The following is a 20836-nucleotide window of genomic DNA, read 5'->3' on the forward strand; positions in this document are numbered from 1 at the left end:
AGCATGGACAACTGCCGCCAACTCGAGGTCATGAGTGGGGTAGTTCTTTTTGTTGGGCTTCAACTGGCGAGAGGCATAGGTCACAACTTTCTTCTCTTGCATCAACACTGCACCAAGACCTTGAAGGGAAGCATCACAGAAGACCTCGAACGGTTTGGATTCATCAGGAGGAGTCAGAACTGGAGCAGTGACTAACTTTTCTTTCAGGGTGTTGAAAGTGATGTCACATTCAGGCGACCAGACGTACTTCAGATGCTTCTGGAGACGGTTGGAAAGAGGTTTCGCTATCTTTGAGAAGTTCTCAACGAACCTTCGATAATAGCTTGCGAGCCCAAGGAAGCTGCGGAGTTGCTTCACATTCTGAGGTGGTTCCCAATTCACAATTTGCAGACACCTTCTCAGGATTAACAGCTATGTCCTTGGCGGAGATGATATGCCCAAGGTAGAGAACCTCATCGAGCGAAAACTCGCACTTTGAAAACTTCGCATAGAACTGATGTTCTCTGAGTTTATCCAAAACCAAACGCAAGTGCTTGGCATGATCCTCCTTGTTCTTGAAAAAGACAAAAATGCCATCGAGGTAGACCAAGACGAAGTCATTTGTGTAGGCATTGAAGATGAAGTTTATCATGCGAGAGAATGTTGGAGGAGCATTGACAAGGCCGAAAGACATGACAGTGTATTCATATGAACCATAGCTTGTTCTGAATGCTGTCTTGGGGATATCTTCTTCACGAATGCGAATCTGATGATAGCCCATACGGAGATCAAGCTTGGAGAAAACTTGAGCACCTTTGAGTTGTTCGAAAAGCTCATTGATGTTGGGAAGTGGGTACTTGTTCTTTATGGTCTTCTTGTTCAATGGACAGTAGTCAAGAATGGCAAGAGTTGGAATACAAATATGGCAGGTTACATACAGGGTGTTACATCCGTCCCCTCCCATTTATACCAGGAGAAGGCCAACCAACACCCCCCACGATCACATGTAATGATGGTTTTCCTTGGATGTCGCAGGGACTTGTCACGTCGGGCAGTTGCCGAGGCAGCGTGGCAAAGCGGAGATGCCCACGTTTAATCAACCGCCACGCGTCGACCGAGGTCGTAGGCTATGGGGGCCCACGGCGCTCCACACTTGACCCTTGGCTTCGCCTCGAAGCCAAGCCCGAGCGCGCCTTGGGCCCGGGGGCTACTGTCGGCGTTCTGGGAACGGGGGTCCCCAGACTTGCTTGCCTGCGCCCCACGGTGTGGCTTTGCTGGCAGGCCTGTACGGCCCATCTTCATCACCAAGGAATCAAGACCCTCGCGAGGGGCCAAGCCTCGCGAGGCGGATGACACAAGACCTCCTCATGAGTGGCCTCACCAGGCTGGCTCGCGAGGGGCGGAGAGTTCAAGGCCGGGCAAACCTCGCGAGGTTCGCGTGACGTAAGCCATAACGATCGAGACCAGGCGGGCACCAGGCGGGCGCCAGCGCGCGCAGCGTCCTTGTTTCCTCTTTGGTTCTAAGGGGGCAAGCGCAGGCGCGGAGTACTGAGGCATCAAGCAAAGGTTGCCATATTGGTGCAACGAGACCAAGACCAGAAGGACGGCAAGACGGAGGTCACCGTGGAGCCCAAGACAGCGTCACCACCAGAGCCTTTGACAGACGAAGACTGCTTTTGTCAGCATAGCTTGTACTAGCTGTCCCCTTTCGAACTGGTCGTTGTTGGCTCCCTTCCCGCTCAAATATTTGGGAAGAGGACCAGGGCCTCTATAAATAGGATTAGCCACCACAGGGAAGGAGAGAGAACATAACTCGTCTCGAATCCACCCGAACAACAACCAGTTCGCCAAGCACAAGAACACCTCAACCTCAGGAGGTTGTTCTTCCCCTTGTACTGTTCATCCTCAGCCCAAGAGGCAATCCATCACCGCCACACTAGAGTAGGGTATTACACCACAACGGTGGCCCGAACTAGTATAAATCTTGCGTCCTTTGTGTTTGCGAGTTCGTCGAGTTAGTTCGTGAGATCTTAGCTAAGTTAGGACGCAGATCGATAGGAGGGAGATCTTCGCGCGCACCCCAGTGTTCGAACCTTAAGGGTTTTGCCGGAACCCGTGATCGGACAACCATGCCTCTCGAAAAAGGAAAACACTTTTTTTCCGTCCATGAGAGGCACGTATTTACTTCTCGTGGAGGCACGTATTTACTTCTCGTGAAAAATATGTTCCCATTTTTTTTCCTTTCTTTTGAGAAACCTATCAACATGGGATCTAGTTTTGAAGATATCGACGCGGGGAATTCAACGGTGAAAACGATTCATAATTTGGACTCACAATTTGAGAGATAAAACATTTTGAATAAATGAATCTACGAAAAAAGGGGAAGATTCCTAGATTGCGATAAATGCCGCACATGCAGCACGACACTTGTCACAACCGGAGAAGATGAGAGTGACATTTGAAAATAGTACTCTAACCTGAGAGGATGAGAGTGACATTTGAAAATAGTACTCCCTCCGTTCCAAAATAAGTGTCTCAAACTTACTACAACTTTCTACTAGAGTTAGTATAAAATTGAGACACTTATTTTGGGACGAAGGAAGTACTATTTAATTTTCAGGGATTTGCTAGGATGATCTTTTTTGATATCAAGAGACTTTAATCCTCAAATAATGGAAAGGTCGTTTACAAGGGAAGATGAAATAAAGGCGGTGGTAGCATCCCAAACACAAGAGGTACTAGAGCTAAAATCATACCCCCTCTGTGAACTAATATAAGAGCATTTAGATAACCACTTTAGTGATCTAAACGCTCTTATATTAGTTTATAGAGGGAGTATTTTGCTATAATATTCGCCACCTCATTGGCCTCTCTTAAACAATGTGAGAAATTAACTTGGCCAAATTCCTTCATCAGTTGTTTACTCTCCATCATCATTAGGACGGAAGGTCCTGCATAATCGTTCTCACCTTTCATGGCATCAATAGCAAAAGAGCTATCAGATTCAATTATCAGCTTGCTATAGCCAATGGTCGTCGCCAAATAGAATCCATTTCTGATTGCAGTCATTTCCGCTGAGTCTAGATTAGGAACGTGAGGCATGAGCCATGAGGCAGCCGCAATAAAATTGCCATTCTTATCTCGGGCCACTACGCCAGAAGATCCTGACAATTACTAAATAGTATAACAGAGCCACCTATGACCCTCCACAATGATTTGAGATACTTGACCGTCGGATGGAACTCACCAACGTACCAGATCAAAATAAGGAACTCCCAAGCGCGTGCTCCGCTCCCCGCAATCGGGCTGCTGCTCCTCACACCGAGTTACGAAGTTTCTCCTTCGTTGGGCAGATTGGCGGTGGTCAAAGGCATACGTCGGCTTGCCGAGGGATACTCCAGCCCCTGTGCGTTCTCATCTCACACCAGTCTCCTAGATGTAGCAATTCTTGTCCAACCTGGCGGCGCGCGCCACTGAAAAATCCTCGCTCGCTCGCAGGCGGCGCCAATGGCGAGAAGAAGGGGACCAACCCACGGGTTGCCGCGCGTGCCACACTCCTTTCCCGATGTGGCGTCCATGGCTTCCCCAGCCCCTGCCCAGCAACATAGCATGCGACCTCAGGACATAGCGTCGATTGTGGAATGTGGATGCCCTGAGCGATGGCGCCGACGATGTCCGGACAGAGTTTACTACACCGTGATTTATAGCGGTCCGCGGTTGTGCTGCATCCACCGCCCAGCCGGAAACAGAGCCACGAGAACTGCCTCACCACCGCGATGGAAAGCCTGAAATAGAGCCCTTCGAAGGAGGTGGTGATTGGTGAAGAGTGAAGACTTGTTCGATCCGGGAATATAATCTAGTCATCTGCAATCGATGGACCACCACCTCAGTCCTCACAACTGCAGGCATGTTGTCTCGCCACGCTAAGCAACCTTGATGTCCTCTTCATCACCTTCGTGCTCGAGAACTGCTGCTGATGAGCTCCTGTACAACGCTTCCATAACTCACCTCTCCTACCCTGAACACCACGCCTCTATTAATCTCCACCTAAATCCCACGTTATTTGTGTATCAGGCTTCAGGGTACATGGGAATCCACCGGTAGCCTGGGACCAATCATTGGACGAAGTGGAGATGAGGATGTGCTGTTGGGCCATGCTTTGGTTAGGTTGTACTTATTATTATCAAATTATTCACCCTGTTTTGTGACTTTACAGTCTTATATAATCACAAAGTTAACAGAAAATTTAGTTCTACTCAATGTCCTCAGGTTGCAAGATAAAGAACTTCTGGTTGAAAGCATTTAGCTTACAAACTAGAGTAACAGATTGAAACAATTGATTAAACCAATGAGCAGGAACAACCCTGAAGAGATTATGTTGTGCTTGATTGGTAGGAACACACACCCTTCCCCCATGATCAAATAATCATTTCCATTTCAGAGAATATTTATTCATAGGAAATGTACAAGAGAAATAACATAAGCACTAAGCAGTCGAGCCATATTGCATAAACTGAAAAAAAAATTCAGGAAAGAAAAGGTACATAGTTGTTATTACAAATAACATACGATAGCTTAATTTGTTCAAACTTCAGAGGAAAGCGTTTTAAGCTACTGCTGTTTTAAAAGCTGATTGCTACTATTTGAAAAAAGAGTTGGAGTGAAGTAAGACATTCAAACAGCACATAGAAGCACCTACAAGAAAGTCTCACTAGGTACAGAATGCAGATGCTCTTCCATAATTGGTGTCAGCTATATAATAAGTAAAATGGTAGTAGGTTTTGATCAATTTTTGTATCTTGAATTCTTGTGTATTTGGGTACCTGAAATTCAGTTTTTAGATGCAACCGTCAGTCTACAATTTGTGTAAGCCACAAGAAAGTATATGATGCAAATTTCTTAGATATTTATAACTACACAAATCTTTTCAAATATTTCTCTTTTCTACATTAGATGTCAACAAGATTAGCGGGCGCAGCAACGCGCGCCTTGATAATCTAGTGTTCTCCGTATATGAAGATGCTCTTACCAAAGCACATGCTCTGCGTATATCAAAATAAAAATAAAAATAGAATCCCCCTCTCCGAGATGTATCATCTATACCACTCATCACGCATTGCCGGGCCACAATCCGAAGACGAGGAGGAAGCGAAAACCCACCACACAAACGGATCCGCCTCCCCCACCATTGTCGTATTTAACGCCACCCACTCCCCCTCCGGCTCCGCTCGCCTCCCAACGCCAAACCGAACCCACACACAGCCATTGCCACGCCCTCTGCCTCGCCGGAGAAGAGAAGAGAAGAGAGGGAGAGGGATTTCGGATCCCTCGCGGCAGTCCCAACCGGAGCTTCACCCTCTCCCCTTTTGGGCCGTTGAAAGTCATCACGGCTAGCGTTGCAGCCCTCCGGCGCGGCCACGCTGCTGCGCAGGTGGAGCCAACGGCCACCATCGCTTCCTCCAGCCCCGCCCCGCACGGCGGCCGCGGGGCCCTCCCGTCCGCCGGCGGCAGCCCATCTGACCTCCTCTTCCTCGCGGGCGGCGGTCGCCTCTGAGCCTCTCGCCCGCCCACTAACCAAATCCCACCCTAACCATCATCCGCTGACTGACTGACCGACTGACTCACTCTCCGAGAGAGAAACAGAGGAGTACAACCAGCATAGCGGGAGACTTTCCTTTGTAAGACGTTGGAGATGAAGCTGACGATTAAGAGGGTACCCACCGTCGTGTCCAACTACCAGGAAGACGCTGGCGAGCGGCCACGCGGAGGGTGTGGGAGGAACTGCCTCGGACATTGTTGCTTGCCTGGTGAGCCTCCTTGTCCCTGGGTGAATCTAGTATCGTTTTCTTCCCGATTCAGATCGGAATCCTGTTGCTGTAATGATTGTTCTGTTTCGGGTCTGTTAGATGCTTATGGAATATGCAAAATTTTAATGCTATTTTCTGCTATGCAACTTTTTCTTATGATGTTTCTGTGGATAAAGGAAATATCTTGGTTTCCCCAGAAAGCTGGGATCTTTACAAGTAAACAATTGCGTTTACCACTTTTAGAAATGATATCCTTTATTGAGGAATTTTACTATTTTAACTGTTATATAAAACTGTCACCGTGGGTGTTCTTTTCGCTTGAACAGATGTAATTTCTTTTTCCAACTGTGGGTAGGTAGGCTAAAAATAAGAGCCACAGGTTTTACTTGTATGTTTGAGGATTTTAGGGATCTGGAGGAGAAAGAATTATATTGAACTTTTAAAAGTTTGTTATCATGTTTGAGGATTTTAGGGATCTGGAGGAGAAAAAAATTATATTGAACTTCTAGAAGTTTGTTGTCAGCAGAGCCAAGGTTTTTCCGTCTGTTAAATTAACATCTTGTTGCATTTTCCGAGCAGTTTCTGAGCTTCCTGTCTATGCTTTCAAGGCAAATCCAACAAAGCTGCTTTTACAGGAGGATGCTGTTCCTACTGATTTCTTCATCAATCTCCTCCTTGGGCAGGTAAGCAGAAGTTCACCACTAGTAGTTTTGCGCAAGAAGTCTGAATAGTGTAGAATTTGTTATGGACGACATTCATAAATTGCACTAGCTTCTAGGAGAGGTACAGAGATAATTTTTGAAAATATTTGCCATGCATAGTAAGGTAGGGGCAATCTGTTAGGCAAGCAGTAACAACTGCTTACACACTTAAGAGTAATATTCTTTAATTGCCGACATGTCGACATGCATGTGTAACCGTATATTCACTTCTTTGGTTTGTTTGTTTACTGTTGTTTATCTAAACCGGCAGACCGCAGATATCTGCCAAATAGCATCGCTGGGGGGGGGGGGGGGGGGGGGGGGGTTGTATCTTGAATAACCATAGTATGTCAATTAGAGTTTTGGACTATACCAAATCTTTTGTAAAATTAATACCTTGCTTCGCACATTGCAGTGGGAGGACAGGATGACCCAAGGCTTATTTCGATATGATGTCACTGCATGTGAGACCAAGGTGATCCCTGGCAACCTTGGTTTCGTTGCTCAACTAAATGAAGGGCGCCACCTCAAGAAACGTCCTACAGAGTTCCGTGTGGATCGTGTGCTTCAGCCATTTGACTCTGCCAAGTTCAATTTCACCAAAGTTGGCCAGGAGGAGGTGCTCTTCCAATTTGAGAACAGTGGTAGTGATGACAGCTACTTCCTGAGGAGTGCCGCAGTCAGTGTTGCTGATCGTGCTCCTAATGTTGTGGCAATCAATGTACATCCTGGCCCTGTGCCAATCTATTTAATTTCCAACTTGTGTACTCTTGGTGCTAAATTGCTGATACCTGTTTTTGACATTTTGAAGGTGAGCCCAATTGAATATGGCCATGTTCTTCTTATTCCCCGGGTCCTGGACCATGTGCCTCAGAGGATTGACCAAGAGAGCTTCTTGCTAGCACTGCACATGGCGGCTGAGGCAGCTAGCCCATACTTCAGGCTTGGTTACAATAGTTTGGGTGCCTTTGCAACTATCAACCACCTCCACTTTCAGGTATTGTACTTCAGATTGCACTTTAGTTTACTTTTCACAGAACCTCCTAGTTGTATAGCAGTATCCATTATTGTGTGTGGGCAACAGTATTACTGGACTGTATTCACTTGTATTCTCTAGATATATCACAAATCACCCATCACGCACAGTTGAGGATCTCTGTTTCTCCTTCGGGCTATGGATTTTGTAGTAATCATATCCATATTCAACTTTTCGGCGCTATGTATGACTTCCTCAGTTTCATTGAAGTTGTGGGTTCCTTGCTTCAGAAAAGCGACAAAGCTGGAGTCGTGGTTTCTTGACAACGGAAATTAGCCTCGCCATATGTGTGCATTTGGCGTGAACAATTTAGCTGAGAAATCAATAGCATGTCTACCTTTGTGTATTAATGTTTATGTCAATTATTTTCCTCCACAGGCATACTACTTGACAGTGCCTTTTCCTGTCGAGAAGGCAGCTACCCAGAGGATTCCCCTTGCTGAGGGCGGGATAAAGAGTGGAGTGAAGGTGTCGAAGCTAATGAACTACCCTGTGAGAGGACTGGTTTTTGAGGAAGGCAACACCCTGAATGATCTGGCCAATGTGGTTTCCAGTGCTTGCATTTGGCTGCAGGACAACAATGTGCCTTGCAATGTGCTCATTTCAGACTCTGGCAGGAAGATCTTCCTCTTTCCCCAAGTAAAATCATTATTACATGGTTGCCTATTTTTTCAGTTCTTACTGAACTATAAGTTGATGAAATTTACTAGTAATTTAGCTCAACAATCCAATCCATTTCCAAAATGCAGTGCTATGCTGAGAAGCAGGCTCTGGGCGAAGTGAGTCAGGAACTGCTGGACACACAGGTGAACCCTGCTGTTTGGGAGATCAGTGGCCACATTGTACTGAAACGTAGGGATGACTACGAGGAGGCATCAGAAGCTTCGGCATGGAGACTCCTCGCCGAGGTCTCCCTGTCGGAAGCACGCTTTGAGGAAGTGAAGGCCTACATCTTTGATGCTGCTTGTTTGGTTCAGTCCCAGGCGGAGGAGGAAACTGATGAGGCCATTTATGCACCTGTGCTGGTCGGCCCTTCAGCTGTTGGGGAGGGCTGCCTCGTAATTCCGTGAGACGATGATTCAAAAGGTTATGCCCTAGTAAGCGCCGCAGGTCTTCATCGTCGTCATCTCAGTCAGTCATTGGTCGCCTAGCTTCGCAATACTTGTGGTTGCTGGTCTTAATAAAGATCCACGTGATCGAACTGCCTGGTGTACTGACTCTTGTTTATTGTGTTCCCTGTTTCTCTCCTCTCGAGAGCAGTACTCTGCAAATATTTCGCAGAGCATCATGTGCTCTCTTTCTGTGGCTCATGTACTCTTCTGTTGCTTGGCACCGACTTAAATATGAACATAACATTGTTAGTACATATCTGTTTCATCATCGTTTCAAGGGGTGCAACAGTTTGTCTATATTTGGTTGTATATATGTTCACTAGCACATATGGCCGTGCGTTGCAACGAAAGAAGTAATTGATATGTACACCAAAATGTATATCAATGCAACACGACAAGGACGCAATCACTATTCTGACCCTTTAAACGAACTTTGTCACAAAATGAACTCGACGTCAAAGTATTTCATGATCTGACCCTTTTAGCAACGCCATAGTCCGCGGCGTTTCTGTCCAATATAGAAACGTCGAGATAGCTAGCGTGTCTGACCAAAGAAGAAACGCCGAGATAGCTAGCGTTGTAGACCAGGTAAGAAACGCCGAAGGCGCTGGCGTTGCAGCCCATCATGGAAACGCCAATGACCATGGCGTTGCTGCCCTCTTTGGTCATAATTAATTAGCCTTATTAATTAGGTTGTTCATCTAGGTTCCACATGCACATGAAAAAGGGCAGCAATGCCATGGTTCTTTTGCAACGCTAGCGCCTTCGGCGTTTCTTACCTGATCCGCAACGCTAGCTACCTCGACATTTCTTCTTTGATCAGAAACGCTAGTTATCTCGGCGTTTCTTCTTTAAGCAGAAACGCCACGGGCTATGGCATTACTAAAAGGGTCAGATTGTGAAATACTTTCACGTCGAGTTCATTTTGTGATAAAGTTCGTTCAAAGGGTTAGAATAGTGATTTCGTCCACACGACAACATCGAGACATTGCCACCTGACAGCAAGATTGATGGACTCCGGACGGATTAATTCAATAATTATAGGGCCTCTCGCTCTTAGCGATGATCCTAAATCTGGTATTACTCCCAAAGCCATTAAATGTATATCGAAGCGACCATATATGCAAATCTAACAATCTTATTTCGGGCCTTTGGGACAGGAGGGGGGGTCATTAGTTACAATCCCACAAAGCATAAATACTTTTTGCCCTTAGTCTACAGAAAAAAGGTGCAATGCAGGCCTTCTGTCGGGGATATACCCCGCAGTATGATCCGACCGGAATTATGATCCAGCCGGGCTTGGTGACTCACCAGAGACCTGGCTGGAGCTTGACGACTCACTGGCGATCCGCCCGGACATGACGGCTTACATGTAACCCGCTGGGACATTGTGACTCACTGGAGACCCGGCGGGCGGATCAGACGGACGACAAAGCCCAAGGCCTAACGGGCCGGCTTATACTATGGTGGGTCGGCTTAAGAGGAAAGGGATGACGAATATTTCCTTTACGAGGAAGCAAGACCCGGACTTGTATTCAACTTGTGAGAAAGGATATACTAGTCCTAGTCCTACTAGGACTCCACATGTAACCCGCCCCTTAAACGTATATAAGGAGGGGCAGGGCTCCCCAAAGAGGGACAGAAGATAATCTCTAGGGCTAGACACAAAGAGACGGCTTACCGGCGACTCTCTCATGAGCATAATGAGATCTAGTCACAAACAGCATGTAGGGTTATTACCGGATGATGTTTCTTGGGGTCCAAAGCTGTCTAAATCTTCGTCTTGCGTGTTGCGTCTCTCGATTTCGATCAACCCCTTCAAGCTACCGCATAGATGCGTTGGCCTCGCGACTAAGTCCTGACACTAGGGACATCTGCCGTGACAAATCCACGACAGTTGGCGTCCATCGTGGGGCTAGTGCACGGTGGTGTTGAGTTCTTGGAGGGATTTCTCCTAGGGATCGAGGGGCTCGCGATTTTTCGGATGAAGAAAAGTTGGTTTGAAAGAATTTGCATTAGTGTCAAGTTCGTCAGTCCATATTTAAAGATTTGTGAGATTAAAAGTTTGAGAAAAAGTAGAGTTGCGTCTGTGTGCCATTGACGTTTTTTGCCGTGTTTCGCCGGCGTGTCAAATCTTGCGAATCGCCGTCTCGGTCAACATTGGTTCGCCGAGTCCGACGGAAGCGAGTCGCCAAAACACATAAAGGCCAAGTCCCAATCAAGACAAGAGCATTGTTTAATTATGTCCAAGGATCTCAAGTACTAGTGCATATTCGGCTATGTCATCTGAAGCCAAAGTCAGCTTTCCCTTTTATCAATTCTACTTGGTGTATGCGCGCAAGAAAACTACCAGAAGAACAATTCAGAAGTCATGGAAGGAAAAGTCAAACCAACGATGACTCGAAGGAGGATTGAGTCACGCGCACACAACGCCACCGAGCCGTTTTTGACCTCGCGACAGCCGTACCCGCTCTGCTGCGCCTCTGCTGCGTCAGTCGCCGCTGTCCGAAGGCCCTTGCCGGCTCGTCCCTCCGGGAGTCACCTCGGCTGTAGGCCGCCGCTCTTGCCGATCCTCTACTATGACGTCGAGCCGTGAGTCGTCCGCAGCCTCCCCGAGTTTCTGCGGTCTCTGCGCTCTGTTCGGCCCGCGACAGCGGTTCCGCCCCGCACCGCGTGGCCGCTATTGTTTTTTCGCGGCCTGGAGCCGGCTCGTTCCATTGTTGAGCTGCCATTGGAGAGCCGCCCCATACCTTTGCGCCCCCCCGCGTCGAGTCGCCGCTGTTCGAGGACGCCGTCCGCCGCCGCCTTGTCGCGCCACGCGGAGCTGCTGCCGCCTCATCGCTCCACTCCCACGTTACCTCTGGAGCCGTCATGTCCACTATGATCTCGCGCTATCCCACGGGAGCGGATGCAGCAGCAAGCTATCTATTGCATGTCAAAACAAACTCCATTGCAACTACGGGCGTGCACGAGAACGGGCTCTCAGTGCCGCAAGCTTATTCTGACGAAACTGAAAAAGGAATGAACGCCTAGCTAACCGAAGGAATGTGCAGCAGGATTCAGTATTCGACAGTAGCCAAGTCGCCGCTTCCAGAGCGCCCTAGCAGCAGAGCTTAATCAAATTCAACGAAGCCGGTTTTCATCATATTTTGTCTCAAAGATCAAGACTGCAAGCGGAGTCAAAGGGCAACAGCCATGGTCAAACGTTTTCTCTGTAAACTCCGCCGAGCACTGGCTATTACTTCACGCAAGGACCAAGTAAAAAATGCCACACACGTGGCCATCAATTTGTGCTATTTATAGTACTAATTGCTGCATGCATGATGGATGAGTTGTGCTGGCCGCTTTACCCATCGAAGAACAATGTGCCAAGTCAGACTCCCATACAGTACCAACTTCATTGTTCTACGCTCACAGACGTTCTGATGGATAATGTATCACATGGAAATTATCTACCGTCTAAAAATACTAGGTGCTATTTATCCTATCTATTTTTAAGCACGTATTAATTCATCCGAGCAAAACTACTTTGCCCTACTGTGTTTTATATATAGGAGACTTATTCGTCACAAGGTGGCATTATACCACGGAGATGGAGGCGTGCTAACATCATTCGGCACACGTGGTCGTCCTTACTTAACGGACTCCTGCACCGGCTTACAACACCGTGGCTGGCTCGCCCGTCCACACCGGCTTACAACAGGAGGACATCTTGTTCGCCCGCACAGGCTTACAACGCCTCGGGCGATTCATCTGTCTGCTCGCATGGCCGACTCGCCCATGATTGATTTCAACTTCACCGTGGTGATCATCAACTTCGCAGGACAAATTGTCTACTGTAAAAAGGGATTATTATATCACTGAGCTATTGGATAACCCATGCCGGTTTATATCACGGTTAATATGGAGAATCTCAAGCCAACTCCTCAAGTCGTCTTGAGACTCGGGGGCTACAATGACATGACTCGAGAACTCCGGGTCATTGGAGGGAATGATAACCCGGTTCCGGAGGACACCACCATATTGATGAAAATTTAAAGACTATCAGAAAATTGTCGGTTCAAAATAAAGATTCCGGTTTAAAATCCGGTTCAAGAGACATCTCTCTCTTGCAAGGCTTTGAAGCTCTCAAATCCGGTTCAAACATCCGGCTAAAGGTAAATTTATCTTTTACAAAGCTTTTAAGCTCTCAAATCCGGTTCAAACATCCGGCTCAAGGACAACCTATCTCCCACAAAGTTTTGAAAGCTTTCAAATCCGGTTCAAAGTTCCAGTGCAAAAAGAATTAATCTCTCGCAAAATCGAGTTCTTAGAAAAATAAAAGGTTGCCAAAGAGAACTTGTTGCCATGATGTGCGGTTCAAACATGGATATCCTGCCTTACAGCTTACTTTATTATGGTCACTTGGGGGCTTCCTGTTCAAACATAGGTCGTATTCGAACCAAAGAGAACATAGCCGCCGTAACCCTTTTCATCGGCGCAAAGCCAAACTCACTAAGGGGCTTCTTGATCGTATCCGAATCATAGCTTAACCTCTTTTGGGTCCGACTTGGATCATATTCGAATCAGGGTCGTTAAAAACCTCTGAGGGTCATTTGGGGGCTTCCTGTTCAAACATAGGTTGTATTCGAACCAAAGAGAATATAGCTGTCGGTACCCTCTTGATCGGCGCAACGCCAAAGCCACCGGGGGCTACATGATCGTATTCGAATCCTAGCTTAACCCCTTTGGAACGGTTTACTGATCGTATTCGAATCAGAAACCTCAATTTTTATTTGGTTTAAGTTTTTGCACACAATCTTTTGGGTTTTGAGACTTTTTGCTCATATCTGAAGCATATATATGTGGTTTCTATTAACCCGCCCTGGCTTTCGATGAACAAGTCGCCAGCATATGACAATGCTAATACTTGGAAGGTTTAACTTCTAAGTTTTGGGTTATCACCCTTACTGCACAGGTATCATAAGCCGACAGTACGATTCAATATCACAAGTATGATATTGTTTATACATGATTATGTTTAAACCAGCCCTGGCTATGGACCTTAAGCCGCCGGTATATTTTGAATTACGCCATTGGAATCATGCGCGTATCAAAGATTGGGTTACCACCCTTATTGTGTAGGTCACATAGACCGACAGTGCAAATTCAATATCACAGGATAAGACTACATTTGGGTGGTTACCCGCCCTGGCTTTTGACATTAAGTCACCAAGGCGTATGTTGTTTAAACTTTGTGCAGGATTTGCAGAACTATGAATTATATAAATGCTTAAGTCCAAGCTCATCATTAAAATTGATGCTTCAGAATGATCATCCGTGCTGGATTTTCTCAAAGGCTATAAATAGCCGGGTTATAAAAATCCCGGCTTACAATGGAGGCGTATTAAATCGCCATCGGCCAAGAGCCACCGGGTATTTAAAACTCCGGATTTACTTGTCAACAGATAAGGTATTCAAAGAGCTTTGGCGCAATGGCTATTATTTTATCAATGGATATGATTTATTCTACAATGAAAGGAATAGTCCCGAGTAGCTGCAGGCTTACAACCCGGCACTTGGGGGCTACATTATTCAAAGTTGAGATTATATCAAATATGCAAGTCTCATGTCACTGCAAGCATGCACCATGACACTTGGGGGCTAATGCAAAGTCATTTTTTGCTCACCTTATTGAAGAGCCGACTCATCACATCATAATGAGCCGGCCCTTGGGGGCTACCAATTGCTCTTGTCAACAATTCAAGGTACACAAGTTTTATTCCATTATATTGAAGGGTCCACTGCTCAGTTGGTAAAGCACAAAGCTCTTAACCTTGTGGACGTGGGTTCAAGCCTCATGATGGGGGTTACATCATATGATGTTCTTTTCAAAAGAAGTATATATAAAGTCCCAGCTCAATATTATCTTACTGAGCCGGCCCTTGGGGGCTACACGTTGTTGTTCAAGTCTATATGATCATATTTATAAAGTCCCTGCTCATTATTGCATAATGACCCGGCCCTTGGGGGTTACACTGGTTGAAATTTTTTATGAGTATAAGGCAATTACAAGTCCCAGGTTGCTGCAAGCATGACAACCCGGCACTTGGGGGCTACATATATGGAGTATTCAGTCTTTACTAGTGACTAAGATGAACAACATGGATTTCTTCAAAGTGGCGGTATTTATATTGAAGCAAGTCTTAAGTCATCACTTTGTTTCTGCTCAAGACTTGGGGGCTACAGGTAATATGGATATAAGGGAGAAAAATCTTCAAATTCTCAGTTTTGAATAAACCAGATTGATCCGGCGTCACCAATAACTATGACCCGGCGTCGGCAACAATTATGACCCGGTGCTATCAATATTTACAAACCGGATACTTTGGCAATGATAAACCGGCAAGTTCTACAAGCCGGCTGAAAGTCAGATGAGTTTTTCAAAACCAATATTTTGTAAGCCGGCGCTTTGGAAGCAGATTCAAGTGGATTATTTATTACAATATTTCTCTATAAGATACCAATGTCCGCAAATTGACTCTGAAGCTGGCCTATTGACCCAGATTTCTCAAAAGAACTATCTGGATTTTTGCATTTGCAAGGTTTGGACATATCTGTTAAAAGAGATTTGCTATAAGATCTTTGAGTATGCATCCAGGAGGAAATGACAAGGACTTAAAGATGATCAGGTGTCGGTTCAGGAAAATATTTAACCCAGAGCACAACCTATCAAGTTTGTTCTTGTGTTTATTTTACAGGATCAATTTAACATGGATAAATCCAAATTAAACTGGGGGCTAATGTCAGGGATATACCCCGCGGTATGACCCGGCCGGAATTATGATCCGGCCGGGCTTGGTGACTCACCAGAGACCTGGCTGGAGCTTGGCGACTCACTGGCGATCCACCCGGACATGTCGGTTTACATGTAACTCGCCGGGACATTGTGACTCAATGAAGACCCGGCGGGCGGATCAGACAGAAGACAAAGCCCAAGGCCCAGTGGGCCAGCTTATACTCTGGTGGGCCGGCTTAAGAGGAAAGGGATGACGAATATTTCCTTTACGAGGAAGCAAGACCCGGACTTGTATTCAACTTGTGAGAAAGGATAGACTAGTCCTAGTCCTACTAGGACTCCACATGTAAGCCGCCCCTTAAACATATATAAGGAGGGGCAGGGCTCCCCAAAGAGGGACAGAAGATAATCTCTAGGGCTAGACACAAAGAGTCGGCTTACCGGCGACTCTCTCATGAGCATAATGAGATCTAGTCACAAACAGCATGTAGGGTTATTACTGGATGATGTTTCCCGGGGCCCGAAGCTGTCTAAATCTTCGTCTTGCGTGTTGCATCTCTCGATTCCGATCAACCCCTTCAAGCTACCGCATAGATGCGTTTGCCTCGCGACTAAGTCCTGACACTAAGAACATCTGCCGTGACAATTCCATGACACCTTCCGAACATCATTTAACATATCTAGCTAATTTAAATGGGTTAAAACATATATACGTATTTGCTACTCCTTAGTATGCAGAAAAAGATGCAATGAAGGCCTTCGTAACATACTTCATTTCACATATCTATCCAATTTAAATTGGGTAGAAAACATTTATCATATATATAGCATTTCTTAAAATACTCCATAGCAATTAATTAGGTTAATTAAGATTATGCCGTAAATAGAATTTTATATTAGTTAACAGGAAGAACTAATAGCACGACTGGAAACTACACATTTTTCTGGTCAAACTACATATATAAATAATTTTAATTCAAGTTATGGTTACAAAGTTATAGTACAATCATGTTTAACATTCTTTGTAAATAGGCCCGAGACTTAAACGGGCTAAAAATAGAGCGAACTGGGCCTACGACAGCTAAATATGGAATACTAACCAGCGTCCATGTGCGTGCGACAGCGGCTACGTGTGTTGGGCCGAAGCCCAACAAAGAGAAAAAGAAGACGACACTTAGTATTGAGCTGCGGGTTATTTAAAAAAACACCAGTTTTTTGGTTAAATGTACTATGACAGACGGATAGGCAGAAGCATTCAATACTTTATTAATGACTAGCAAACATGCCCGTGCGTTACAACGGGAGAATAAATATTTTTTTTAGAGCCACTATTTTCATTTTGATTCAATTTTGGTTCCAACTTGTAATATTGATGGCATGCACCTATGACCAGACTCAGATAGCTACTGGTCAGTGTTGTTCGACACTACGGAGGTCGCGTCTATAAATTAAATCTATTTAGTAAAGTATATATGTGTCACCATCACATGCAGCGGATAAAACACAAATTAAGATCCTATGGATCGGTTCCAATATTAACGTTCATGACTATCACAAGAATTGTTTGGGTATTTTCAAAATAAATCTTCATGTACTTTTGATGTTCATGAATTTTATAAGTATATGCATATGCTATAAAAATTATTTGTGCATCCACTATAAAAAAGTATAGTGTAGTCCATTGGTAAATACGTATACGGATTTCGCTAAAAAAAATACATACATAGGGTCTTCGATTGTGGGACATGTATAAAGAGAGAACTGGTGGAAGTACAACATGCCTACGGATTGTAATTTATTCATCATTGTAACAATTTCCCTCACTTGCTCCTTGCCAGGCAACATAGAGCAACCCATGCGGCATGTTTATTTGCAATACGAATCGACGCTGGTATGAAGGAATGACGGATCATGCACCATTGATTTAGGTTGCACCATAAATAACATTTTTATAGTAAATAGATAAATATAACATTATATTCAGATTGTACACATTTTTCTAATCAAATTTTATTTATAACATGTTAAAATTGGAGTTAGGGTTTAAAATATATGATTACTTTGAAAATATATATTTATTCTAGATGTATTGCGGGTTGATTAACACAAATGTTAGGGGCTTTTATATAAAACTTCATAAAACGGTTTGGTATGACTTAATGTTGGACTGCGGGTTGACTAGTATAATGTCTTAGAGTTTTATGTAAAATAGAAAAACGATTCGTCCCGACTTAAAGACGGACTACGGGTTGATTTTAATAAACTGCAAGGTTTTTTTTTTTGCAAAAGGGCACAACTGACGAACCAAAAATAATGCATACTTTATTATTAGGTGGAGATATAGACAAACTGGTTTTATCCGATAAAAAGGTTCCTTCATATACACAACGAATTTGCCGAATTGGATTTCCGCTAAAAAGGCTCCTTCATATACACAATCAATTTTGCAGATCGTCTATACTCTCTTTCATATATTTTAATATTATCATTTTACTACCAATTCAACTACCATTTCAGCAATTATAAATCGATTGGTTCATTATTGCAAGGAATGCAATCTGCATCTCTCGCTCCCCAACTGGACTACCCGGTTGTTGTTGCGAGACACCAAAACTAACATTTCAAGACAACTTCCATCTACAAATAATCAATACAAGTATTATATAAAATAAAATTGCCAGCACTGGATATATCTACGACATCACAACAACGTACATTGTAGATCAGCTTGGTCGTTCTCAGTTGGTTCACGCGCCGCAAAAGCCGTTTTGTGGACCGCTGCTCCGTAGAGCGAGCGCCCGTTTCTGTCCGTAATCGGGCCAGAAAGGCCCACGTTTAGTCGAAGCTCACTTGCATGGGCAAGGTCATCCTATGTGTTGGCAGCCCTATCCCTACACCCGTGATGCGTTGTCGTTACTTCCCTGCGATGCACCGCCATCGTTACACCCCCTCAATGGGCCGTCGCCGTCCTCCGTCCCACCGGTGAGCTTCCTCTGGGTTTCTGCCTCCGTGTAGTTGCCCTTTACTCGCCCCTATTTTTCACCGCAGGCCCCTTGTTTATTGTTCTTAATCTCCATTCTTGCTGCATACCTTCACGGCGGTTGCGCCGTAGGTGTTCATCACCGGCTGTCGTCTTCCATGCCCTTGTAGATGGAGCACACGTTCCTCTCAATTCTGTAACTAAGGCTGCAACTGCTACGTGATTGTTCTTATAAAGTTCCGCTGTCTACCTCACGTGTATTATTACTGCTTGGTGATGGTCGAGAGCAGCCTCGATGGCAGAGCCAAAAATCCTAACTTCACAGCGCTGAAGGACTTGGCTTGCCTATCTCATCCTCCCCGCCCATCGTGAGGCGTCGTGGAGTCTGCATCTGAGAGACCATCATAATTAGCAAATTACACATCACCTCTACACATTCCGAACCTTTCCTAATTTCTTACCAATTCTTAAACTATGCCGCTTGACCTTTTTACCAATTTGTAAAACATGCTGGCAATGTGAAGAATTGTGAGTGAATGACTAAATGTCTACAAAGCCGTACGAGCAAGTGAGCGATGTCGTGGTGGCAGCGGTGAAGGAGTTGTTGTCGGCGACAATGTCAATCTGATCAGCCTGAGCTCCTTGGCCACAACATGGGGTTCAGGTACCAACAATGGGCAACACTCCACCTCTACAACGACTCCAATGGCAGTAAGCAGCCTTGTTGCATCTCGCGGACGCCGGTATATTCAATTAATTATTTTTGTTATTTAGTAATTTACTCATGAATTAGTACTTCTATACTACTATTGGTGATGCAAAGAGACCACGTGTAGTTGAACCTTTTATAGGATGCTACGTATTGTTGATTTATCTTACACCATGTGCATGATACAAAGCCGTCCTACTTTGACATAGAAGAAGGAAGATATTGCGGCTCTCACGATTTCCATGTAGTGGTCAGAGTTATCTTAGTTTTCCTCTGCTCATCTTGATGATTCTATCCTTTTCATCTTAGGATGAACGAGCACGAGAATGCGCGCCTTTATGTTCTAGTTTCCTATAAAGGATGCTGGAGTACCCGCCTCATGAGGGCATCCGTGCTCGCGCGTGCTCCATGCACTCCTTGCATCGCTACCTTCCTAGCGCCCTCCCCATTGCTCGATCAGGTTTTTCCTTGCCTCATCTCCCCATAGGTTTTGGGGGTCCATGACCTCTAGGCGGCATAAGGGGGGGGATTTCCTTAGTGTATTTCACCTTTCCTTTGTGGGTGCACTTCCTAAGTTGTGTAAGAGCGTGTGCCATTTTGCCCTAAGGAGGGCTGGGAGGCGGGTGGTCAGAGGGGGTTGCTCGGTCTATGTTGAATCTTTTTCCCCTCTTTGGTATACTGGGTGTACCCATCTCAGTATGTGCACCGGTACCGTAACGTGCTATACAAACGGTTTTTAACCCCTTTCCTCGACGGTATTCTGAACTGTCGCCAAGTGAGTGTGTGCGATAGGGGGGGGGGTCTTTCCCACACGACCCAAAAAGCTTCAGGGATAGGCGAGCGGCTACTAATGATTGCCATAGAATAAACGTATGAGAAGTCGCCCTAGTCCCACACACTATGTCTCGACGTTACGTTTCTGATCCGAGAGACATCCGAAATGTTTACGCCACTATATCGTGTGGAAAAGGTGGACATCACAAACATTTAATCTACCGATGTGTTCGCGATAGGTACGTTATTGCACACAGTTCAAGAATGTAAAATGTGTGCGATGCCTCTACTAACGCTAACGTGTCCATTTTCATAACTGTGTACGATAGGTATTCCTATCACACACGCACACATGTTTGAAACGCTTGCCGTATTACCACGATTCACACACGCATATGAGACGAAACCTTGTGTGTGTCCGTCGGGCATCGCAAACGTTTCACGTCAAAGAACCGTCTGTTCTCTATTTTTTATCGCACACGCTGTTTTCTTTCTAACCGTGTGTACATTATTTTATTCGCTCCTATTTAATTTTATTTTTTCCTATAATTTATTATTCGAATTGGTAATTTTGAAATATGAAACGTGGAATTCAAATTCTCAGCACAATGGTTCAACAGCCAATCCATAAATAAAATTCTCAGTACAATATGTTCAGTAATTACAGGATTAGGCAACAATTTACTATGATGAACCACAATATTTAGAGGTGGTAAAGGCGAAGAGATAAGTGTAAATCATTTTGGCTGCCGATGGTGTTGAAGAAGCGAAATGCCCATAATGTGCCCTCCTACATGCTATAGACACGAATAATTTTTGTCCAACCCCTTGTGACGATCGCCCGCCCATCCTTGACCGCCTTAGGAAGACTTTTAGAGCATTATCATGGTAGCATGAATTATATACTTTAACCTTAGTTGTATCCACTTCGGTCATGTAGTTTGCAAGGTAATCATCAGT

At 45.1% G+C, this 20836-nt stretch overlaps 1 protein-coding gene across 2 annotated transcripts; it reads left to right on the forward strand.

Moving 5' to 3' along the window:
- Window positions 1-5109: 5109 nt before the first annotated feature.
- LOC125508235 (GDP-L-galactose phosphorylase 2) lies at window positions 5110-8903 on the forward strand. 2 transcript variants are annotated; one of them, XM_048672863.2, is made up of 6 exons: window positions 5110-5786; window positions 6366-6469; window positions 6903-7208; window positions 7299-7484; window positions 7902-8162; window positions 8273-8903. In XM_048672863.2, exons 1-6 carry the CDS (start codon window positions 5672-5674, stop codon window positions 8591-8593), a joined length of 1293 nt encoding a protein of 430 aa, XP_048528820.1. In that variant the 5' UTR covers window positions 5110-5671; the 3' UTR covers window positions 8594-8903. The 2 variants fall into 2 exon arrangements, with proteins under 2 accessions (XP_048528820.1, XP_087381891.1); XM_087525765.1 differs by having other exon boundaries at window positions 5111-5786; window positions 6422-6469.
- Window positions 8904-20836: the final 11933 nt, after the last annotated feature.

Source organism: Triticum urartu, chromosome 5A (genome assembly GCF_056163025.1).
Source record: "Triticum urartu cultivar PI428250 chromosome 5A, HENAU_Tu73, whole genome shotgun sequence".
Taxonomy (NCBI): Eukaryota; Viridiplantae; Streptophyta; class Magnoliopsida; order Poales; family Poaceae; genus Triticum; species Triticum urartu.